Source organism: Megalobrama amblycephala, linkage group LG7, assembly GCF_018812025.1.
Source record: "Megalobrama amblycephala isolate DHTTF-2021 linkage group LG7, ASM1881202v1, whole genome shotgun sequence".
Taxonomy (NCBI): Eukaryota; Metazoa; Chordata; class Actinopteri; order Cypriniformes; family Xenocyprididae; genus Megalobrama; species Megalobrama amblycephala.
Window position 1 is genome coordinate 18470103 of NC_063050.1, and position 26767 is coordinate 18496869.

General features: G+C 37.0%; 1 protein-coding gene across 1 annotated transcript; it reads right to left on the reverse strand.

Moving 5' to 3' along the window:
* Positions 1 to 423: 423 nt before the first annotated feature.
* Positions 424 to 25469, reverse strand: papss1 (3'-phosphoadenosine 5'-phosphosulfate synthase 1). Its single transcript, XM_048196310.1, has 12 exons — positions 25242 to 25469; positions 23410 to 23524; positions 23077 to 23312; positions 22167 to 22305; positions 19301 to 19419; positions 16878 to 16991; positions 16566 to 16677; positions 14643 to 14848; positions 8995 to 9130; positions 8456 to 8724; positions 6554 to 6783; positions 424 to 1973 (listed from the first exon to the last, which is right to left on the reverse strand). Exons 1-12 carry the CDS (start codon positions 25299 to 25301, stop codon positions 1835 to 1837), a joined length of 1875 nt encoding a protein of 624 aa, XP_048052267.1. The 5' UTR covers positions 25302 to 25469; the 3' UTR covers positions 424 to 1834.
* Between the last annotated feature and the right edge of the window lie 1298 nt (positions 25470 to 26767).

The window sequence follows — 26767 nt, forward strand, 5'->3', positions numbered from 1 at the left end:
GAGTTTGCCGTGAGTATATCAGGGCTTTCACAGTGTTGCTAAAGATCCGTTTTCCTTTGTAATATGAAGATTGTACAGTCATGTAAAGATGGCAGAAAATTTACTCGCAACTGCTGTCCTCTGGCAAAACATGAGGGAAATTGCATTTTAGACCAAACATGGAGTGGCAATTGAGTGTCCGGTCTCGGTATCATCCGAGTTATCACTTTTTTCACGTGTGCAGTAAAGTTGATTTAAGCATTTTTTGACATTTCAGTGTGGATGAAAAACTTTTGGAAAATGCTTGAAATGCTAGTCTGGACGAAGAGCATTTGAAACGAAAATTACATTTGGATTAATGTAGTCTTTGATGTGCATTTTGTGTGAGAGTGCAGACTTTTAATTTTTTAATTAATAAGACTTTTAATCACAATTAGGTTGATCTTTTTTTTTTGGGTGGAATGCTTTATTAAAAACACTGAGTAAAGAAGGACAATACTGTTAAAAAATAATCAGGACAACTATGAATTGTAAACTGAAGACTATGATCCTTTCTATTCTAATACAATAAACACACAACAAAAAGGTTTCAAAATAAATACTACAAAAAAAAAATGCACCTATACCTAAGACAAAAGCTAAATCATTTTGTTTAACAAAAAAAAAAAAAAAAAAAAAAAAAACTACATTCAAACAAAGAAATATCAAAACACCATGGTTAGAAATGTTACAGACTAAAGAAATTCTATTAAAGTTATGCCAGTAACTTCAAAAGGACAAATCTCACAGATTTAAATATGTGGATTTTATGTTTAACCGCTTTGCAAGCAAGAAACAACTGTCCAGATTTCAGAACAAAACGTTGCCAAAATGTACACAGAGAATATACTGTTGTCACCACAAATATTTTCAGACCATTGAATAAACGACAGATTTTTCTAAAAACAATGCCTAAAAGAGGGATGCACACAACCAACCGTATACGTCACATCCAGGCACACATTTTGGCTTAAAGGATTGTCCCTTGCTCAATACACCAAGCTCTTTTGACAGCATTTGTAGCATAATGTTGATTACCACAAAATAATTTCAACTTGTTTTATTTTTCAAAGCAAAAAACAGGTTTACATTAGCATACTTGTATTTTTGCACTTATATATTTATATGTACATTAATTGCACTGTAAAAATTGTCACTTTTGCAGATAAAAATCTGATACATTTTCTCTTTTGTTTTGATATTTCTCTATGCAAACAGTCTTTTTTTTATATATTAGAACATATTGTGCAGAACTTATTAGCTTTACTGACTTTGCAACCTCTATTTTTGCTGTTAAAAAAACACACAAGGAAATGATTTTCTGCTGTACTTGACAATATGCCATAAATGCTGTTGATAGAGTTTAATGTGAATTAAAGCCAGAACAATGCAGTAAATGTAACAGTTTCAATAAAAGCTTATGATCTTTAAGGCAAGTAGGGCAATTTTCAAATTACATGTCATCTTTCATCCAATTGTAACAGAGATTATGAATTCTAGGGAGTGTACAAGAACATAGATGGCATAGTTTACTAATAAAACAGTTTAGTTTTCTATATTTACAGTATTGTGTACCTTTCACAAGCTAACTCGCATTCTTTTTTTTTAAACCGAACATATAAAAATGCTGCCATAAGACTCAGAACCATGAAACAGTGATTTAATGTGGAACAACATCCAAAACAGTTCAAGAAGTCCTTTGGGTGGTCCCAATGTTTGTGTTTTTTGTTTTGTTTTTGTACAAACCACGTTCACCTCCTCGTCCCTCTGTAACAGAATTGCTTCCTCCTCTCTCTCTGCGTACCTGGAAAACGGCTTAGGCCTTCTCCAAAGACTGGTAGTATTCCTTGAGAACGTTCCAGGCTTTGGGTGCCATGAAGCCTTCAGGGGGGTTCTGGCCCTCTCGAGCCATCCTCCTCATGCGGGTTCCTGAGATGAAGTCATAGTCCTGGTGTCTGGGTAAAACGAGACGGCGGAGGGAATTTTAAGATGTGCACGGAAAAGGGACAGTGTGGTACCCAAAGTGATAAGAACAAGCAAAAGAAACATAATCTCGGGGTTTGCGTCAGAGATAATAACTAGGTGTTGTACACTGCTCCTTTGTTCGGGACATTTCGCTCTGGAGGGAACGATGTATTATACTCTGAAAAGAGCTCTATGATAAAATATGTTCTCTCAAGTGGCTCTTCAAGCCACATAATTCCTTTCAACGGTGCAAAGACGACGAGGTAAACAGGCTGACTTTTCTTCTAGACAAAAATAAATTAGCAAGAAACAGAAATCTAAACTTCAGACCAATGTCATTAAATCCAAACTCTCGGCTACACATTTTCATTTAAACAAATGCTTCGAAAATAAACAGTGTGCAAAATGTCTGATAAATAGAGCTAATTAGTCTCCAACAGCACGAATAAAACTCGAACGCTAGTCTAAATACAATCCTGAACGGCTCCTAAGGATAGGGTTTATTTGTTACGGATTAGTTGTTCTTCAATTAAGACGCAGACCTTATGAAAACAAATTCACACAGCACAATGAATTTATAAACATGCACCGTTGCACTGCGCTTTCCCTGCTGTAATCACGTTCATTTAATGGTGTCATTCAGGCTTTCTTTATCTAGACAAGTGAAGCATTTCATATGGGCTTATAATATGAAATGCTGAATTGTGGAAATGAAGCAGCGGTTTTTAAATGGGATCAGCTTTGCCATCACAGGAATAAATTACATTTTAAAATATATTAGAGTTTATAAGACCTTAATGCGCGCTTCTTGTACTGTGTATTCAGCTCTTACAGTGATTTTCTGGAGTGAAAACGGACGCTTCATCTTTTGTGTGAAGTACAATAAACTTCATAAAACTCATCAGTAAAGTTTTGGCCATCATTCGGATGGGGTCTGCTACAACAGGCTTGTACTAATAGTGGATAAAAGCAAGATGACAAAAAAAAAAAATTATAACCGTAATTAAACTAAATTATACCTGCTCCATCTCCATGCAGCATATATTCTCTGGCTCTGTAGGCATCATTGTCTGACTACGGTTCGAACTGAACACCATTACTGACAGTGCATGAGATTGTTCTGTTTTGTTGTTGCAGGCACTCTTTAAGCTCCGTCCTCTTCTTGAAAGGGGACCCGGAGCAGCAACTCAATTGCATTTAAAGGGACACACAAAAAAATGGCATTTTTTTGCTCACCCCCCAAAAAGTGGCGATTTTAACATCCTATAAAAATTATCTGTGGGGTATTTTGAGCTAAAACTTCACATACACATTCTGGAGACATCAGAGACTTATTTTACATCGTAAAACGGGGCATAATAGTTCCCCTTTAAAAAAAAAATGTAAATGCTCAGCAGAGGTCGCGTTAACCGAAAATTTTCCGTCATTGACGGAATTTTTTTATCAATGACGGAAAAATCTGAAGGCCGTCCGTCACGGTGACAGATTACACTCAGGGTGATCTACTGTAAATTGTAACTGTAATTCCCACCCCTGTCCAGTTGGTGGCGAGTGCGCTCCAATGTAGCAGCAGAGCACTGGATCCAGAACAAAAATAAAACTGGTAGGAATCTTTTGCTATGCGTTTGATACTGATAACGCACAGGCGAGTACCCAGAAGCTACAACTCTCTATCACGCCACATTAAAGAGCGCCAAAACGGTATTTATTGCTTGAATTTCTTAATGAAATGGACAGAATTTGAAATCTGAGACTTTTGTTCCATATCAAAAGCAACACAATGGGATGGGAGGCGCACAATGCACTGTTTAATCATCAACTGAAAACAGCATATAGCCTACCAAGAGATCGATTGTGATTTAGGAATCGATATTGGTCTCATGCATGCGCAAAACAGCAAGGAGACATTTTAGTTGTTTATTAATAAAGTAATGTTTTCTGAATCAGTGTCGGCTGCAAAGATGAAGTTGATATTGACTCTCATCATCTCCTCATGGATGCGCTAGAGAGAGAATGCACTTCATTCGGTTTAGTCTACATAATCAGAGCAGCCTATTTCTTTTCGTTTTGAATTAATTCGTTTTCGTTAAAGTAGGTATTTAAAGCTTTCTGTAGATATATTTCTCATGTCTGTGAGGCAAGCAGCCGCTGAGTTTCGGTTCATTTAGCTGACGCGTTCCAGTTCACGAGCCAGTGATCGCGCCCGCGCCTCCATGTCATGATTATATTGTCTGGTATATTTGCTTCTTATTTATTACATCCAGGCAATTGGTTAATGAAACATTGATTAAAATTAAGATACAATTTTTACAAAACGAAATTCACTTTAAAGAAGGGCTTTCTACAAAATAAAACTTAATGAAGTGTTTAAAATCATGTCTGACCCTCTCCATGTCTCCCGATATATTGCGCATCTTATGATGCATCTTACTCATGCTGTTAACTTTTCATAATCAAATAGATGAATTTAAAATATAACATAGGACTATTTAAGCATAAATATGAAACTACGTTTTCTTTAATAGCTACCATCGTAGCCTATAGTACAGTACAGAGAAATTTCACGTGTGAATTACCCGTCATTTTAATTTTCATATTTTAATTATAATAACACATTTAATTGCTTTTATTTTTGTTCAAATGTTATAATAACACATTTAATTGCTTTTATTTGTGAACAAAAATAAAAGCAATTAAATGTGTTATTATAATTAAAATATGAAAATTAAAATGACGGGTAGTAATAGATTATGACGGAATTTTTACGACCCTGTCCGTCAAAATGACGGACAATGTTAAAGTCTAACGCAACCTCTGATGCTCAGTCACCTATAAATCCCAGAACACTAGCAACCAGCGTCCCAACAAACATCCAGAACACCCTGGCAACCTCTTAGGAACATCCTAGTCACCACCCAGAACACCCTAGCAACTGGCTAGCAATAACTTAGCAAGTATTCAGTATATAAAGCCACATAGAAACGCACTAGTAACCACCTAAAACACCCTAGCAATGCCCTAACAAGCATCCAGAACACCTCAGCTGCCGGCTGGCAACACACTAGTAACCACACAAAATTCCATAGCAACTGCCCTAGCAAGAATCCAGAACACCTTAGCAATCCCCCAATAGTAAGATGCAAATCTGATGCATCCTACCATTGGATGGAGCCACAAGTGATGGTTTATGGAATATTATCACCATTCCACCTGGTAGTCACTTCAATGGGGTGAAGGGGTGGAACACATAAACCCTGACTCCGTAGAGAACCGTTAATATGCATTTAAATGAGAAACAGCTTGGACTGATTTGAGCCATTTTAGATGAGGACTTTAAGGGGGATGGCTGGCAATTAGGCTCAGCATCCATATTCGACTCAAATTTGGCCAGGCCCAACACCCTGCTCAAGGAGCAGACGGAACGCCATAAATTTACTAAGGCGCCAAGCGGGGCTCTTTGAAACTCAGATGGAGTGTGAGTCTGCCACCCCAACCCCCTCCAAACGATTGCTGGGATGGAGGAGGGAAGTGATGCTAGTAACCTCCAGCCTCACTATGACACTTGACTTTACATATCTGAATACCTAATCATAATAAGGATAATTATAATTACGGCACGTGACGTATAGACAGCGAAACAGCCCAAAAAACTTGTCATTCCAAACCCGTATGACTTTATTTCTTGTATGAAAGATGATGTTTTACAGAATATCCAAACTGCTCTTTTCCATAGATTGAATAAGGAATTACGAATGTTAATATTTTTATATTTTTTAGCATTCCAATTGAATATTCAGTGCCATCTGTATGGAATATTTTTACTTTTTTTTTTTTTTTATGTTTATGGAACTTGACAGATGAAAGATCTTTTTAAAGATCTTTTTTTGTTGTTGCTGCTGTTTTTCCATGGAAAAAAAAAGTCACATATGGTTTTGGAATGACCTGAGGGTGAGTAACTGATACAATTTTCATTTATTTGGTTTAGCTACTCCTCTCCTTGTGAGATGTGCATATGCATAAAGATCATTCAACATTAAAGTCCCCAGTTCTTCCAGTCTGTTTTGCTGCATGTTGACATGCTGCATGTTCTTCATCAGCGACGACTGAAAGGGCTGTTAACTCGATAGCGGTGGGCACTATTAATTGCAAGACGAGACGCCGTGAAAATGCATGATTTTCGTTAGTCATCTTCCACAGCATTTGCACAGCGCCAGAGGAATAATGGCAGATCTCCACTTCTAAATGACTTCAAAGAACAGAGCAAAGCCATAGAATTTGGTAAAAGCACACAACAACAAAACATTTCCTGTTATTCTTGGCAACACAGTTAAGAATCGAGTAAGCCTGACATGGAGGGAACTTTAACTCAAGATATGCAATGATAGACTGTTTAAACATGTATATAAAGCAAATTCCTAGTTTCAGTTTACCGCCACTATCAATATGTCCAAGTCTCGAATTTGATCAAATTTGATCCTTAAAGACACTTGTCTTACTCATTTTGTGAAGTTACTTTGATATTACAAAAAGGAAAGCAAAATAAAAGGGGGAAAAAAAGATATAAACTTACTTTTTGGGATCATAAAAATCCATGGCCTTCTTGACTTTATTGTAGGCTGCCACTTTGAAAGGCACAATTTCCAGCGATATGAGTCCAGGGGCCATGGTGAGAACTTTAGCTCCGTGGGAGGGCTCATAGAGGTCTTTACCTGTGTCTGGGTGAGGCATTCCTGCGGGGTCACGGCCCACTATGTAAAAGTTGGCCCCGGCCACCATTCGGGCCCTGCAGTGCCACTGGACCTGTTGGAAACAGTTCAAATTTATTCTATTTTCACTTTAAAACTAATCAATTACAGTGTTAGTTCAACCAGTTTACGCTACTGCAGCAGTGTGAACAATGAAAGTGAATGGGGACTGGGGTTGTTGATATACAAAAAGACAAAACAAGCATCATAAAATATCATAAAATAACTCCATACGACTTGTACACCATGTTCTAAGTCTTCTGAAACCATACAATATTTTTGTTTGAGAAAGAGGTCAAAATTTAAATAATTAACTTAAAATCTTCCCCTCTGCCATAGCTCTCAAATGTCATTCACATTTGTGTACATTTAAATACGCCGCAACAAAACAGGTTTGACGTCAACTGATTCTTGCATGTCTTGTAGCCAAATGCATGTGAATGTGATTTGAGAGTGCCTACAACAGGAAGATTTTCAGCATCTAATTTCAATTTTGGTCTTTTACAAAACCGCTGTATGTTTTTAGATAAACTTGGAAAGTCGAACAGATAGCTACAGAAAAAAAACATCTGGGACAATCTGTGCTAAACTTCTTTTATGTTGTACATGAAAGAACAAAGGTTTGGAACAACATGAGGGTGAGTAAATGATGAAACATTTCATTTTTTGATGAACAATCCAATGCTTAAATTTGGGAGTGCAATGATAATGTAAACCAAATGCAAATTCTGTTCAATGACACAGAGATAGGGACAATTTAAAAATCTGTCAAAACATATAATTTTGAGATAAATGAAAACATCTCTTATTATAGACACATGATTAGAATTGGCCTACACCACCTAAGCTAATTCTTTTCTATTGAGCCAGCATGTCCCCTACTTCCTCCTCATAACTCAACGAGGCGAACGACTGCTTCCTGTGGGCTGCTTTAGTCTTACAGACTCTGTCTGCTCCCAATAAAAGTTTTAATGTCCCCAGCCACATGATTAAAGAACAACAGACTTCAAAATAGCCATGGAACACTACACCAGCAACAATTTTTGTTAGAAAAAAGCTGCCCGTTTGTCCTCGTTATGTGTGTGTGTGTGTGTGTGTGTGTGTGTGTGTATGTATGGATCGTAGAGGGACACTACTGTCCTCTAAACAGTTTGGTTCTGTTTAGAGCCACATAAGGAGACACAAATCAATTCCTACTGGAAAATCCAGAGACACGTGATGCCCACAAGATGAGACTGTCCCTGTTGTCTTCAGCCTCCAGCACAGGTTAGGTGGAACTGATCAGAAATCCAGTGTACGCCAGACTATTCGAGATGGAATGCGCCTTGCGCAAGTTTCCTCGCCACTAACTTTCCATACAACAGTTCATTGGCTTCAAACGCCGTTTTATTTATCATTCTTGCACAAAGCACATTTGATAGAGTGTCTTTCTCTTTAAAACACCGCATATGTCAAGCAATTCCTAAAGTAGCCAAGATTTTCATATTGAGGAAGATCTCAAATCAAATCAAGTAGCTACCAACTGTAGTAAAAATGGTCTTGGGGGATTTCAGTATATAGTAATATATATGGTGAGCATAAAATCTTTGATAGAAGACTAGATGATCAAGTGTCTCCATTTAAGGCAAGAAAACTGAAAAAATGATAATGACCAGCTGACCGTACATTATTGTTTTAATGTTAAGCCTCAGGTGTCTGTTCTTGGTCCCTTTTCATTTCACACTAACCTCTGTGGGGCCGGCGTACATCATCGGTGAGGGGAAAATGGCCACAATGGTGGATTTGGGGTCAAGCAGCCCCTCCTCCAGCACAGCTGCATGCTGTTTCATACGCCAGGCCAGTGGTACGTCATCATCTTTGGTCCAGCCTCCCAGCGGGTGTAGCAGAAGCACGGGTCGGCGGTAGCCACGTTCAATTAGACGTCGCTGTGTGTCCTGCATGAGCAGCGCGTGGCCATTATGCACTGGATTTCGCAGTTGGAAGGCAAAGACGGCATCTAAAAATGAGAGAAGAGTGTTAATGTCTCTTTACTTGCCATAATTATCAATGTAATGCAGCAAAATTAATATACAGAGCAATGCAAGTCTATGACAATACAATTAAACTCCATAAAGACTTGTTTATTCGTAAGAGTTGTTTGCATTAAAACTAATGTAATCGATTTAAGAAAATGAATGCGCGTGTTTGAGGGCAAGGCGACTCGCGACACCCAACAGACTAGTCAAAATTAGCTCAAAAGAACCAACTCCTGAGTGTTGTTCCATACCTGCGTTCATCTCTTTAAACTTCTGCTTGAGTTCAGTTGGTGTGAGCCTGTAACCATCCAGCCCGTCGTTCCAGTAGATCCGATCCAGCACCTGGAGATCACCTCCGACCAGCCAATCTCCACTCTCCATCACCATCTGCCATAGGAGAGACCACCAGGAATGAACTTCCAACCACATCTGTACAATGTTGTTGGACAAACAGCCACAATTGTACTCTCTTTGTTTCTTTGTGAAGTTTGAGGAACATAAGAATCCCTCCAGATTCTGAAAGCTAAATGATCCATGCAAGAACATGACTATTGTTTAAACTCTGGTCCACATTGTAGCATATTCTGGCCACAAAATGCCCACTAAGAAGAAGAATCTGTTTGGAATTGGCAACCACAGTTGGGGGCACTTTCTGAAAATGGGAAAATATACAAAATCAAACAAAACTATTCATTTAAAAGATTTCATGGTATGAACCTTGCAAATGTTGTTAACCCAGCTAGGTCTAATGCTAATTGTAGCAACCTGGAAACTTATTGACAATCTTAGTTATTCCCAAATTTGGGACTCAACAGACCCTGGTTGATTAGCTTGAATTTCCAAACAATAATTGACTTAAAATCCCTCTTTATAGGGACCACCATATCAAATCAGGCTAGAACTCTCGGCTGCTTTTACTAATATTTTACCTTCAGGAGGTCTTCGCTGGCATTGGTTGAGCCTCTAACTTGGCCAGAGTTAAAAAGCAGTAAAGTACGCTGAGGAGATTCGGCCCGCTAGGATGGAGAATACCATTTCACAACCCCACAGACTTTCATCTATTGATTTGACTTGACAGCAGCACTGGTGGCTCAAGAGCTTCACGTGCAAGCATGTGATCATATTAAGCAAACTTGGAGAGGTCTGAAAGCGGTGAATTTTAATAAAATGCTTCATAAGCTGTACTGCGTTTGCATTTGAAGACTGAATGCATGTGCAGCTGTCATTTCCTGGCCGCAGTATAGCAACAGTAGCAGCCGTTTATTTAATTTATGTTGCAAAGGCTGGCGATGGAAAAACTGTGAGCAAAACAGTGAGCGATCTGTTGGCACTACATCACATCTATATAGTAAATCAACTCTATTAGATGTCATAGAAAATAATTGAGCACCGGTTGAGCACTGCACCCCGTTCAATGAGGGGAAAAACATAGATAATGTAATTAAGTTAATGCTCTCAAGTCTGGTTAACATCCCCCCATACCAAATCTCCCAATGTGGACTCAGCTGTCAGACTGACAGGCGAAATAAACAGGAAAAGAGTATTTACCATACATAATGAAGGCCGGTTTTACAGCCACGCTGATTGACGCGCTTCAGCAGAGGGAGTTTAACATACACACCAGACATGGGTAAGTAATGAGATGAACTATTCCATGAACTTATCATATTTTATCACAGTTTCACTTACTTTCCACATATTCCACATTCTTAAGACCAAATGTTCCTATTTTGGGCACTCTGGTACAATATTAATCAAACAGAAGTTCAGACTCGTTTGTTTTAGGGTTTTTTTTTCAGCTTAAGTGATATTAATGATCATGTAAAATGAAAACAGGCATGGTGGTAGTTAGAACTTGAGCTTTAACTGAACTTCTGAAAGGAACTAAAGTGTAAATACTTTTCTAGGGATGCAACAATATTAAAATTCGGGATGATATGGTTATATGAAATACGATACTGAAATTCTAAGCTATAAAAATGTAAAATAAACTAAACTAGAAATAAAATAAAGTTTAAAATGCTACACATGAATTTAGGCATGAGAGCATCATAAAGTATAGAACAAAAAAATGGAAATTCAATTATTGAATGATTACCATTTTAAAAAGATTATTAAATATTACATGTAAAAATATATATAAACGAGCATCCACACATACATTATATATATTTATATATTTTTCATGGACTGCGATAAGTTTAAAATTCATTAAGAGAATGCCACTGAGTGAAGAATACAGTAAATAAAAAGAAAGCTGATTGCTAGAAACTTCACTATGTGCAATTTCTTTCTTTGGTCTGGGGATGGGTTTATTTGTGACCGTAGGCGAGCAGACAGACGGGGCCATTCCAGAGTCCGAAAGCTCTCCGTTGGCGCCCATTAGTGCGAGCTGGAGCAGAGCGGAGCCATTAAAGTCCACCTAAGCCCACAATCCCTACTTACAGATGGAAACAATTGTTCAGTATTTACTCTGCGAGATTTGTAAGAGGAAGGTGAGGGGAAAGGAGGGGAGGAGAGCGCCACTTGCCTAAACACTGTTTGGATAGAACGCAGGGCGAGAAATCCAACTAAAACACATGTGTGAAATGAAGGAGGTCAAGGAATAAAGAGATTACTAAAGCGAGGACTGAACAAAGATGAGAGAGAGAGTGAGACCCTGTTTCCACAGACCTACTGAGAGGGCACCGTGGCTCTGTCTTCTGTCAGAGTGCAGTCCAAGGAAAGCTTGGCAATACGACCGCACAGGGGCCAATTAAACATCAGGTCAGCTGTTTCTTGCTAGATATAGGGATAGTTCGCCATAAAATGGAAATTACCTATGATTTAAGCCATCCTAGGTGATTATGACTTTTTTTCTTTTAGATGAACACAATCGGAGATATATTTAAAAATATCCTGCTTCTCCCAAGCTTTATAATGGTAGTTAATGGGGGGCATGTTTTGCCATCATAAAAATAATCCATACGGCTCCAGGGGGGTAATAAAGGCCTTCTGAAGCGAAGCGATGGATTTTTGTAAGAAAAATATACATATTTAAAACTTTTTAAACTTCTGCCAGACGCCCATCATATACACCTAGGATGGCTTGAGGATGAGTAAATCATGGGGTAATTTTCATTTCTGGGTGAACTATCCCTTTAAGTGGAAAATCCGCTCTTTTAAATACAATTGCAGAACAAAACGAAATTTTATTTCAGAGCAAATAGCCCTGAAAAACTCTTCTCTTCTTAAATGTTCTTTAAGCCCATTTTTTCACTACTTTTATCACTAATCAGGAGGAAACTTTAGTCTTGAGCTATAATTTCAGTAAAGCAACAGTTAAGAGTGAGTTTCTGATCAAATTCAGATCTGTGCCCAAGCGAGAGCAACAATATTTGCTCATGAACATTACTAAATAGCAAAGAACCAATAGTGACAGTGTTCCCATAAAGGGTGCCCAGTGCCAGACAGGTGAAAAGTGATGCGTTAACGGATCATGCTGCTGAATCACTGTGATTCTGCTTTCATATTAACATGTAAGTAGTCTAAACAGTGCTCTCATTCACAATCGGGACTTTCCAGGTGGTTTGTGAGTCAGAAAAGAAAGAATAGGGAGGGAGCTGACAACAAAAATTAGATAAAGGGGAATGTTAATCATTTCCAACTGCTTACATAAGATGATAGAAATATTTTATCAACAACTTTATCCTAAACCAGCATCTAAGCTGTGGTTAGGTTTACATTTTGTGGTGTTATACAGAAAAGCCCCGCCCAATGATCTCATTGGTCCAAAATTAGCGGTTATATTGTAATATTTATGTGTAATAATTCCTATAACTGACTACTGTTAATGTATTAATAATAAAAGATCAATGTGAAAACAAACAAACGACATACAATGCAGTTTAAAGTAGCTATCAGAGTTACAATAACCATCTAATGTCCCGCTAAAAAAACTATACAATTATTAATAAAAACATAATAAGCATGTTTTGTGGCTCTGTCTACTTATTACTCAAATTACCGGTACATTTTGGCAATTATAGTGTTGCCACAGACATGCATAATTCTAAGGATGTGAAGAGCTCTGAGGTGAACAACCGTGTTTTCATCTATTAATTTCAGTAATTATGACATAGCATGAACAAAGAATACATTTAAAGTCCCCCTGTAGTCAATTATTTTATCCCTTAAAACTCATCTTTGATCACCAAAATGACATATTTAAAAAAAATTCAAGTGAAAAAAATTTCTTCATGCCTTAAAATAGCTTGAATGTAACTCTACACCCTTGCCTCATACAGCAAACATCTCCTCACTATCCGCTAGCTGCCTGTCCCCTGAACACACTGTAAAAAACGTGGTCTCTGTAGTCGCCACAAGCGCCGAAAACGGCAACAAAAACAAACTGGTGCAGCCTGGACCACGAATCATAATAAACATGCTCCAGCCAATAACCGACAAGAATGATTTTAAATGCGCGTTCATGACTGTTTCAGGAAGCACGGAGGGGAGGGGAGGAGGAGGAGGAGGGAGGGTCTAGCTAGCCTCTGTTTTGTTTGACAACACTTCGAACGTCAACAGGAAGTTACTCCGCCCAGGATCGCTTAGAGCACCTTTAATATACACGGATCAATGAATATGCAAATTAGCCCCGCCTCCACTTGCTCACGCCAGCTCGGAGAGTCTACTGTTGCTGTAGTGACGAGCAATTTGTTGTTTGTGTTGTAGATATTTAAGAAAAAAATATTGCTTCGCTTCGTATATTCAGTTTAACAGCTGTGCAACTGAACTGCTCATTTTCTGACGCTTAAATTGTGTTTTAAATTATGAATTGGTAAAACTCCTTTGCAAAATGGTCTGAATTTTGCATTCGTTTGGACTGCTCTCTCACTGAATCACCTGAAGCGATTTCTCAGGAAAACAGACAGTATCGAGAGAACAAGCAGCCGTTTTCCTCCATGAACATGTGCTAAATGGATGTTTGACAATTTCGTTGCTTTTTGGAGTTATCAGATTTAAAAAAAACAGATGAAAGATGAAATCCTGCAGGCGCCCGTGCCTTCTCCGCACATGAAATACATGCACATCATTGAATGAGCGCAGATTTCCAGCGTATTTACTTGAACTTATCAAGTAGGCTAATATCTAAGGTTTGATCCATTCCAGAATTTATAATGGACTGAATAAAACTCTCTCAGAACTTAACGTGCGAGGACACACTGACTGAATATGCACACGAATCACAGTCACAGTCACACGCTCAGAGCAATATTGTTTTAGCTATGTTTTATAGTATTACAATTTTTCGAAGGACAACAACATGAACTTCATTGGCTTTACTTCAAGTCAGCTGTCACTTTACTTTGGCACGAGCCCCTATGCGCTCGCACACTTGGCACAGCATTTGCGACGGTTCTGTCATTAATTAATATGAATTAATATGATTAGCCTTTTGCTTGACTACGTTATCAAACAGCTAATAATGTGTTGCTAATGTTACACAAACCATGTTCCTGTTCTTCATCTGAGAGTCAGACAGCTGCCTTCTAACAATCAATATCCTTACAAACGCTTTGAACAACTCAGAACGTCAGTGGAGAAAGACATATAGTTCATCATAACATCGTAATACACTCGCTATATTGCTAAATCTACACAATTTTTCATATCAACAGAAAATATACCGTGAAAACCTGGCTTCTCTCGAGACTTTCCTGCTTCAGAGCTGTCATAGTTAATCATATGCTAAAGCCTGCAATGGTGCTGACTTATGAATTTGCACATGGTCAAATGTGCTCTAACTGGTTGTTACTGTGTTGGATCACGCAGATCTTCCACTTTCTTGTTTAGTTAGGACACTGTGTTCACTATATCTACTAAACATGCAGGTGTTTCTCCATATTTGACCCCTGACCTTGATGTATGGATGGTCCTTGCAGGTGGTGCCCCACTGCCGGGCACAACGCTCTTCCTTGCGATGCTCGTAGAACTCTGGGTTTCGCAGGATCGCGACTCTCCGACCAGCGTAGGCCAGCGCGAATGCAGTGCTGCCGTCCAGACGCTCCTTGTCGGAGCTTGAGACGGGAAGGACCACCGGCACCGACAGGTTAATAACCCCACCTACAAACAGAGTTCAGACACACGGCACATACATCAAACACACCGAGACTTTGAGAAATTGACAGCTTTGAAAGGGCTGAAGGGGAACAGTTAAGGATCTATGGGGCGAGATAAGGGAAAGAACTCTGAATGTCAAAGTGCTGGGTTTCTAAGAAAGTAAGAGGTCCTACACTTTGATTAAAGCAATATGAGCGGGAAGCTTTTAAAATCTATTTTCAGAATAAAACACACACACACACATAAATCATAGCAATAACAGCTGTTTTCCATAAGAAAGAGCTTTGTGAATGTCACATTTCAGCTCAATCCAAATTAAACTATCAGATGCACAAATCTGTCCGTTATATTCATAAAGACGCCAGCCCGGTCCAACAAGAGTCCAATTGAGCGTATTGTAAGGATCAAAACAATAACTCAAGGTGTGATGTTCTGTAATCCTGTCTAATGACGCTGATGATGTAATGCATGGACAAATAATGACTTTCTCTTGCCGTATTTCTGTCACATCCAAAGTCAAACGTTTACTAGGCCCATTTTTTATCTTAATAGGTGTGTGAGTGTGAATGCATACCTTGAACACAAATTTGAATACTAGGCAAGAAAACACACAGCAGAGCATTACGAGGCCGTAAAACTAAATTGACACTTTTTGGAAACTCAAGCTTGATGTGGGAAATTGCTGTAATTACCCAGTTCTATAAATGCGAGAACCACATCATGGTTTAAAAAGCCATTCACACATTTGTCGTTCTCGTAATCAAAGAGGTGCCGACTTTTTATTTCAGACGATCATGTTTCTAAAAAGCCCAAACGGCCTTGAAAGCATGTGATCAAAATAACCCAAGCCTCCATTAAAATTATAATAATTCTTTATTTCTACCACTAATTAATATTTAAAATCCACTTGCTGAGCCTTCAGATTGCCTCACTTAAATTCAATTTATTTTGTGGTAGGTCACCTTTTCCAGGAGGTTTGCCTGTCTTGACCTAGAAACACTGAAATATTAGTAGATTATTAGCAGTTTCTTGTTCACCTGATGTTGGTGGTCCATCAAGTTCACCCAAAAACTAAAATTCTGTAAATACCAAATCCATAAGTTTCCTGAGGAGTTTCTGTCTCTCCAGTGAAAGTCCAAATAACCAAAACTTGAAAAATCCAAAAATGCGTTGTGAAAACAAATCCATATGAATCATGGTCTCATTAAAAATATTTTACAGTACATGTACATGCATGTACTTACCTAAGAAAGTACTGGGTAATGTAAGGTAACTACATGGGTTACAGTTAAGTTTAGGGTTAAGTTCAGGATTAGAACCTAGTTATTACCCAGTTATTGCAATTACTATAATAAGTACATAGTATGTACATGAACCGGAACAGGACTGTAAAAAAGTGCTACCAAAATGTCTAAAATTGTGTTTCAAAGATTAACCAAAGTCTTATTGGTTTGGAATGGCATGAGAGTGAGTAAATAATGACAGACTTTTATATCCAAACTATCCAACTATATGTCAATTAAACTTGTATTACAATGAAATGAAGGGAATGATTTCTAAAATCACTTCTGAACTTAATAGTGGCCAGAGGAAAAAAAGTGCATTGCGCTGTCTAAAGTCGCCATCTGGTGTTGCATTCAGAAAACACAGTATATGAAAAAAATCCATGCCTGAAAGTATGCCATGAGAAGACGGTGTTAGTGTTAAATTCTGCGTTTACCATCGAGCAGACAATTGAAGTGAAGACACTGTAGGAACTCTCTCTCCCTCATGAAGCCGTTCAGAGGAGTGGCCCAGCCCTCAGCCAGCACCTGAACCCACTGCATGTCCACCTAACCCACCAACAGAGAACAGACGTTAGGTTTTAAACTGAAAAAAAAAATGTTTTAAATTGTTTAACACCAATATTGATCAGACAATGTTTCAAGTTCATTCATGAAACAAGTTCATCTATTTTGACCAACTGTCAAAATAGATTTGCAGACAGTCTGAAGAAGTTTCTGACTGAATTTGAGTGACGGTGTGAAGATACCTTTGTGATCTCCACTGCTGGAAGACTCTCTGCATCAGCCTTGGCCAAGTCCAGCTTGTTCTCAGGCACGTAGAGCTCCTTGACCTCATAGGACGCATCCACAGGCACTATGTCCTATAGAAGATGTAGACATTATCACAGAGACAACACTGTCATTTATATCCAAGTACAGTACCTGTCAAAGCTTTGGAAACATTACATTTTTTAATGTTTTTGAAAGAAGTCTCTTCTGCTCACCAAGGCTGCATGCATATTTTTCATACAGTAAAAACAGTAATATTGTGAAATATTATTACAATTTAAACTAATTGTTTTTCTACGGAAGAGGATAATGGGCCAAGCAATAATAAAAAATATAAAACCATCTTGAGATTAAAGTTGTTAAATTTCGAGAAAAAACTCAAATTTCGAGAAAAAAGTTGAGATAAAATGTTGAGGATAAAGTCATTAAATTATGAGAAAAAAGTCATTAAATTACGAGAACAAATTCGTTAAATTATGAGAAAAATGTCATTAAATTTTGAGAAAAAAATCGTTAAATTAAGAAATAAGTTGAAATAAAATGTTGAGAATAAACTCATTAAATTACGAGAAAAAACTCATATTTCGAGAAAAAAGTCGAGATAAAATATTGAGAATAAAGTCATTAAATTACGAGAAAAAAGTCGTTAAATTACGATAACAAATTCGTTAAATTATGAGAAAAATGTCGTTAAATTTCGAGAAAAAAGTCAAGATAAAATGTTGAGAATAAAGTCATTAAATTATGAGAATAAAGTCATTAAATTACGAGAAAAAAGTCATTAAATTATGAGAACAAATTCGTAATTTAACAACTTTTTTCTCATAATTTAACGAATTTGTTCTCATAATTTAACAAGTTTTTTTTCACGTAATTTAACAAGTTTATTCTCAACATTTTATCTCGACTTTTTTCTCGAAATTTAACTATTTTTTTTCTCGTAATTTAACGAGTTTAAAAAAAAGTCGAGATAAAATGTTGAGAATAAAATCATTAAATTATGAGAAAAAAGTCGTTAAATTACGAGAACAAATTCGTTAAATTATGAGAAAAATGTCATTAAATTACGAGAAAAAACTCAAATTTCGAGAAAAAAGTCGAGATAAAATGTTGAGAATAAAGTCATTAAATTACGAGAAAAAAGTCGTTAAATTACAATAACAAATTTGTTAAATTATGAGAAAAATGTCGTTAAATTTCGAGAAAAAAGTCGAGATAAAATGTTGAAAATAAACTCATTAAATTATGAGAATAAAGTCATTAAATTACGAGAAAAAAGTCATTAAATTATGAGAACTAATTCGTAATTTAACAACTTTTTTCTCATAATTTATCGAATTTGTTCTCATAATTTAACAAGTTTTTTTCCACGTAATTTAACGAGTTTATTCTCAACATTTTATCTCGACTTTTTTCTCGAAATTTAACTAGTTTTTTTCTCGTAATTTAACGAGTTTATTCTCAACATTTTATCGACTTTTCTCGAGATGGTTTTATTTTTTTATTATTGCTTGGCCCTAATCCTCTTCCGTAGAGTTTTCTATTTTAATAAATTTAAAAAAGTTATTTTTCCCAGTGATACAAAGCTGAATTTTCAGCATCATTACTTCATTCTACAGTGTCACACTGTATTCTAATATGATGATTTGCTGATCAAGAAACATTTTTATTATTATTATCAATGTTGAAAACAGTTGTGCTGCTTAATATTAAGTTTTTTGTTTAAAAAAAAAAGATAAATTAATATTTTTATTCATCAAGGAAGCATTAAATTGCTCAAAAGTGACAGTGATAAGACATTTATAATGTTACAGAACATTTCTATTTAATAAATGCTTTTAAAAATGTAATAAATAAATGTAATACATGCAAATAAATGCTGTTCATTGAACTTTCTATTCAAAGAATCCTGAAAAAATTATCATAATTTCCACCAAAAATATTAAGCAGCACAAATGTTTTCAACAATTGTAAGAACAATAAAAATAATAAATGTTTCTTAAAACAGCAAATCAACATATTAGAATGATTTCTGAAGGATCATGTGACACTGAAGACTGGAGCAATGATGCTGAAAAGCAGCTCTGCGTCACATGAATAAAATAAAGTTTTAAAATACAAAAATGTTAATTTCAGAGGCTTTTGTGAATAAGGTGTATACACGCAACAGATTTCCGAATAAAACAGGCAATAAATCAGCCAAATCAGACTGTGGCAGTAATATTGTAATATTGCCGTATTCCAGTTGATATAAGAATATAGTATCATTGATGTGCCAAACACTTCTGATGTTTTACTCCTTGCAACAATCAGTTTTTAACCAAAGACATTTAGATTACAAACTCTCAAAGAGAGTTTCACATAGAATTCACTTTAACATAAATTAATCGAGTGAACTTACCCTCTCCTGCAGGAGATCCAGGAGCTGCTGGATGCACTCATTCACACTGCAAGAATCGGTCTTTAGTACCAGTTCAGGGGCCTCTGGCTTCTCATACTCTGAGTCTATTCCTGTGAACCCTGAGGACAACAACAGGAGTAACCCCAATCCATTCATCAGCAGAAACTGACATGCTTGCAATGAACTTCATGAAAACAGTTTTTCATTCAATAGGACTGAAAACAGTGAAGTTTGTTATGCACATGAGAATAAGACACTTCCTGCTATAAACATCAATCATTTTCATCATGTGATGTCAGCAATTTTCAGATCTGCATCAGTCCAGAAGGTCACAGGAGTGTTTCCTGTATCACTCTCATATGGTTCGCTGTTACTGAGTCTGCAGGTCCACAGCAATAAAAATTAAACTGAACAAAAACAGGAAACACTGAGTCACAGAGTTACAGTCAAGAGCGAGTCAAGTGTCTCCTTTACATTTCCTACCAGAAACAGGCTTTCTAAGATTCATCTGAAGCTGATGTCTAGCCTCTACAGGAAACCAAGAGGGTTGTGATGTATCACCACTGCTGATATCACAACTGTGTTTCCGAGATGAAGTGTTACACACACCAAAAAAGACTAACAAGCTCCACTTTTTCATCATTCTGCAAAAATCCAGTAACCGCTTTTCTGCTGTTTTTCTTCTCAGACAAAACATTTTGTCCTCCTTCAGTGCCTCCGAACATCCCAGGGCCCTTGTTTTGTCTAACTCAATCATTTTGCATATTTCTGCACAGAACAGGTTGCCAGATTTTTGCAAAATTGACCACAATTTTGCATATTTCTGCACAAACAGGTTGCAAGATCTTTGCACAATTAACCACAAATTATTGGTCAGGAAATTAGCCAAATTTAATCAAGTGAACTACTTAAAAAGCCTTTGCTGTTTCAGAAAAACATCAAAGACAGAATGTAGTTTTTTTTGCAGAATATGAGAAGTTTGATTCAGAGTTGTTCAGCAGAGTTGTGTGAAGTGATGAATCACAAGTTGCACAGTGATGCTCCAGAGCAAGTATTCGAAAATCTGCTGAGAAATAACACAATAAATGCATCTCTAGTGAATCATGTATGGGGAGCCTTTTTTGCTGCTGGTATTGTTGAGCTGCTTCATTGTGAAAAGTCATTTAATGCTTTGTAGTACATGAGAATATTGCAGAATGGCTTGCTTCCCACAAATGAAAGTTGTTATCTAACGAGGAATCATCAGATGTTATTTTTCAACAAGACAATGCTCCTGCTTGCAAAGACGACCAAGAAGTGGCTCGAGAACAAGTCCATCAGGCTCATGTTTTGGCCTGTCAGAGTTCAGATTTGAACCCTATAGTGAATATTTGGTCTCACATTAAACACAAATGAGCTGGGAGAGATTTTTCAACTACTCATGACCTTTTCAGGCCATTAACACGGACTCTTTTTCCTGTAAAAAGCTGTCTGCAAGTTGGGAAATTTAAGTTACTAAGTTACTTATGCCGAGTTCAGACTGCACGATTTTCAAAGTAGTCGGGTCACTGTTCTTTTCACACTGCATGACTGTCTTGGCCAGCATTCAGTCGCTGCTATGTTCATACTGCACGATGGATCGGCGACAGAAGGTTTCACACTGCATGACTTTACAATAGGAAGAATCGCCGACAACTCTGTCTGGCACGCAAACTATGTTTCACAACCAAACACACGCGAGACATGACAAGGAAACAACGCGCGCAAGACCAGAGTTCTCACGTGAGACTGGCCCTGTGTCTCAATCAGCTCCCTAGCTCCCTAGGTCGTGAATCAGTATATAATGAAAGTGAATGTGGCTGATACCCTGATCAGTGCCCTGACTGCTGAACTAGCTAGGGAGCTGATTGAGACACACGGTGGGATTATTATTAAAAATAGTAGCCCGCAAGAAGCTTGAAATACGAATTGCCTGTGCGCTGATTTGCAGCGAAAACAACATAAAGAAAAGAAGAATATGGAGAAGGAAATGTTTGGGGAGACGCGAAGAACAAGGATTGTGTGTTCTGCAACGACAGTTGGAGCAAAATACATAACTTTTCAATGTGCTGCTGTTGATGGTCAAGCAAATGTTTGTGCTTTGCTTCTGTATGATAAAATTGTAATGTTTATCTGAAACGAAGCCATGCTTGCTGATATTTTGGTCTATATCTTCTCCCCGAACTCTCCGCTGCTCTGTATCTTGCTCTCTCATTGGCTGTCGGTCATCGCCGATGTAGTTTTCAGTCAGAACACTTTTCACACTGCAGGATTTTGAATCGCCAACAGGTCCAGATATTTAGCATGCAAAATATCTGACGGGCGTCGGCGACTCGTCGGCGATTCTCTCAGATCACGTCTTTGCTCATTCACACTGCGTGATTGTCACTCGCGTGAACGAGCACCGATTTGCCTGTGATTTCGGGCATTTGTCGGCGATTTCTCAAAACCTGTCGGCGAGCCAAAATCGGGGCTAAAATCGTGCAGTCTGAACTCGGCTTTAGTTAAGTTACTTTATCTACAGTATTTCTGCAATTCTTGCTCATTTCCTTACCAGTGATTTGTGATTAAAATGGTTAAGACCATTAAAAGACCAATAAATAGTTTGCCATTTTTTGTACAGCAAAAAAAATTGGTGAAAATATGTGTATTTGGACACACATATTTTGTACAACATTATATATTCAAAATAGCCATCTGGTGACAGCAACTGAGATGAAATATGTATGTCTATGTGCTTTGACTCTGAATAGAAACCATTGAATTTCATGTAAAGATTTGCAGAAAACTACCAAAAAAGTAAAATGATTTGAGTTGGATATGCCAAAAAAAACCATGATTGTCTTACCTGTGATTTCTCCAGCTCTAGCCCTCTTATAGAGCCCCTTCACATCTCTCTGCTCACACACATCCAGAGGAGCATCTACAAACACCTCAAAGAATGGAAGGCCAGCAGCTTCATGGATCTTCCTTGCATTCAGGCGGTCCTGGGGATATACCAGAAAAAAGAAAAAAAAAATTTACCCTAAAATTTCTCATTTCTAAGGCCTATAAATTACCAAAATGATCCAAACTTTGCTGAAAAAACTGTTTTAGATTTACACAATCTACTACATGCCTTCTGTTGTCTGATTGATTGATTGATAGTTTATATATTTTAGTAAGTAAAAGACATTTAGTATAATTCTAAAGACATCCCCTTCCAGGTCATGATAAATGTTTTTTTGCTGTGAAATCTTTAAAGATTTTAAAGAGTAAATGTAAGAATAACTTTTATATCAAGAAGAACATTTACTGGACTAAAGCAACTTGGGTTTACTTGATCATCCATACCTAACCTTTTAGAAAAAACATGTTAAAATGTATGAAAGATGATACAACAGGTTTTATGAGGAATTTGTACATCTTGTACATCTCTCAATTATCATTGTATTGCTTTGCATTATATATTTCACCACCCACAAATTAAAACTACAGAGCTTTGATCATAAAATTATAAATTTAAATATCATTTTAGTGAGATACACCAGAAAATTTGAAGTGACAACTGATATTTATATGCATTTTATTTAAGTTGTCTGTTATGCTGCAACAAAAATCTCATTGATTTACATTACAAGCTTTGCAAATAACTTGCACCAAATTGTAGCCTTAAACAAAACATAAAACAGGTTCGATAAACTGTTCTAATTTTTTAACAATTCTATATTATTTCATATTACTATACACACATACACACAGCTCTGTATGTTTCTCACCCTGCTGTATGGGGAAATGAAGCTGGCGATACACACGAGCCCAGCATCAGCAAACAGTTTTGCCACCTCCGCGATACGCCGAATGTTCTCCTCGCGGTCTTCAGGGCTGAAGCCCAGATTCTTATTGAGGCCCTGCCTGATGTTATCTCCATCCATAGTGTAGCAGGGGATGCCATGACACACCAGGTACTCCTCCAGAGCCATGCTGACCGTCGTTTTACCCGCACCAGACAAACCTGAGGATGCAGAACAGAGAGGTCTTGAATATATTTGATATTTACTGAACATTTTGGACACAACAATGAAGATGAAATCACGTCATTCATGTTATACCTGTAAGCCACACTGTGCATCCTCGAAATCCTCCTCTAGTGCCGACTACTTGTCCACGCTTGTTTCGGCTCACATGATGGGCTTGATATGTCACATTGGTGGCTCTTTGCATGCCCTGTACAGATTGCATAATCAGATTCATTTCATCGGTCTCATCTGTAACAAAGGCCTCCTGTTTGATTGACTTAAGTGAAACACTTCAAGAACGACGTTGGCTGTATCATATGGTAATTACATGGTATGTGGATATATACCTTAGTGCTGGAGCACTTAAAATTTGTTGTACTGTATTCTTTATTCATTGTGTCATTGTTTATTTGTGCATTGTTGTTCATTGTATATAATCAGAGGTGTAAAGTACTTGAGTAAATGTAATTAGTTACTGTACTTAAGTATCTTTTTGGCTACTTTATAGTTGTACTGAATATCAAAGATATTGGCAACTTTTACTCTCTACTTGACTACATTTTTGAGCAAGTAAATGTACTTTTTACTCCACTACATTTGTGATGAGTAATGCAATTACAAATTACATTTTTCATGGCACCTAACTTTTTCTGCAGCAGTTTGTTTCTGATATAAAGAAGCGATATCGCCATCTAAGGGCATTGAAGGTACTGTAACTTGTGCATTTTGCCTTTATTCCCCCAAAACTTGTCAACAAAGCTACTTTACGTGAATGTGAGTGCATTAGCAGGTAGTTGCTGATCGCAGGTGTTTGATTTATTAGATGAGGAAATGACTGCATCTGGTGATGAGGCTCAAACCAGCACATACAGTACACTTTGACTATTTAAATTTACTTAACATTGTTTTATTTATCCGCTATATTGACAAGACCGTTTTGAAGGATATTGGTTTACTTATGGCCTTTCTGTACACTTGAGCTCAACTCAGACTTGAGAGTTTGTAGACGTTTAAAAGGTTGTTGTTTTGACCTTGATTTGTTGCAACATTGAGGTGTTCAGTTTTATTTTGATTTTAGAAATAAACTTGATTTCTCATCTTACAAATCAATTGTTTCTTATTTTCACTGGCATGTCTCTCAGGACTAGTGCATCTCTGAGCCTACATTCAGCATGAGTAAAATACTTCAGTACTGTTAAAATCAGATACTTTAAGACTTTTACTCAAGTCGTATTGGAATTGGTGACTTGTAACTTGTAATGGAGTCATTTTCAATGTAAGGTATCTGTACTTTTACTCAAGTATGGTTTTTAGGTACTCTTTACACCTCTGTATATAATGAATGAACATGTCTCTTGGTGTTGTGTTAATATTATAAAATATGTAAATTTGTAGTATTATGGTACCATGTCCAAAAAAAAGCCAATTTTTTACCAATGGCCGATGATATTTATACATATGGCACATGCTTATGATGCATAAATGCTTAAAAAATACTATAATTGACATATAACGTTGTACTGCATCATGTAAATACCTGTGTACCATGGTATTTACATGATACTCTAAAGACTACTATAGTACATGTCTAAGAGGCCATGTTACTATTATAGTACATGTCCAAAAAGTTATGATACCCGTGCATGTGATTCCCAGAAATGTTGTAGAAAGCTCACTAGGTTTTAAGATACACTATATGCACAAATAAAATGAATATATGAATCTTTTTCGTGCATTTATCACAGCCGAAGTCCTCCATTACGAGCACGATTATTCTGGATTTCGTTATATAATGAATTAAAACAGTGTGGTCAGATTCATCATATTCAAAAACATCATATTCATAGCACGAGGTGTGGCACTGTAACTGTACTATATTAGCAATGTAAAATATCCCTCAATAAACAGTCGCTAAGGTTACTCACCCAGCTCTCAGGCGCGTTACTCAGTTTCTGCTTCTTACTCGAGTTCCCAGATGTCTCCATTCTGAGCTGCTGAGTTCACACTTGATAAACAAATAAATAGTGTGATATAAATATATTCGCAGAAGTTAATTTAATGAAGTGCCGGGTCCTCTGTGTGTAATGAACTCCAGAAGGAAGCGTAGAGGTTTACAGGCTGCGGTACAGGAAGTGATGGAGGCTCCGACAAGTCCCGCCTCTAACGCGTCAAGTCTCCATCTACTAACCAATCGGATTGGTCGGAATGGCATCAAAGCCAATCGTGATTGGACAGTTAAGAAGTCGTTCATATAGCCGTGGCAACCAAAGCAAACAAGCTTCAGGTCAAGGGCGGGACTTGTCAGAATACATGCTGAGGAAAAAATAACGAGGCCAATTATGTTCTGTTTTATATTTTGCTGTGTATAGCGAAAGTCCCTTTAGGTTACATAATGTGTGGGCCCTACTGACCTAATATCATATATGAATATATGAATAAACATATATTTTGGTGTTACGCTAATACTATATAAAGTATATGAGTATGAATACCAAGTACCATTATAGGTTAAAGGGATATAGTTCACCCAAAAATGAAAATTCAGTCATCATTTACTCACCCTCATGTTGTTCCAAACCTGTATGAATTTATTTCTTCTGCTGAACACAAATAATATATATATTATTGAATACTATATACAATATTGAATACACAATATTGAATAGTAATACTATTAAGGCTGTCAAAAGATTAATCGCGATTAATCGCATACAAAATAAAAGTTTGAGTTTGCCTAATATATGTGGGTATACTGTGTAATTATTATGTATATATATAAATACAAACACATTCATGTATATATTTGGGAAATATTTACAAATATATGTATTTAGTTATATTTTATATAATTTATATTATATAAATAAAAAAATTGTACATAACATATTTCTCTTAAATATATATATTAATTTGTGTGTATTTATATATACATATTAATTACACACAGTACTCACACATATATTATGCAAACTCTTTTATTTTGTATGCAATTAATCGTGATTAATCGTTTGACAGCCCTAAATACTATGGAAGTCAATGGGGCCAAAATCAACAGTTTGGTTACCGACATTCTTCAAAATATCTTCTTTTGTGTTCAACAGAAGAAAGAAATTCATACCGGTTTGGAACAACATGAGGGTTAGTAAATGATGACAGAATTTTCATTTTTGGGTGAATTGAAAGTTTATACATTTTAGATAAATCCAGCGTTAGCGTCAGTTCTGGCAGGTCACGTCAGTCAAGCTCGCATCAGCTGACTCCCAGGTGACTTACGTCTACCTATAGCAATACAACGCCTATCACAGCATCTATATATAAGCTCCTCAGTATTATCAGCAGCTATTGCATTTCTCAGGAGCAAATTACCCTCCTCCATCCCCAGCTCCTCCTCTCTGCAGTCAGGATTGGCCTTATGATTCCCCTGAATCAGACTAAGTCTTGAAATATGTGT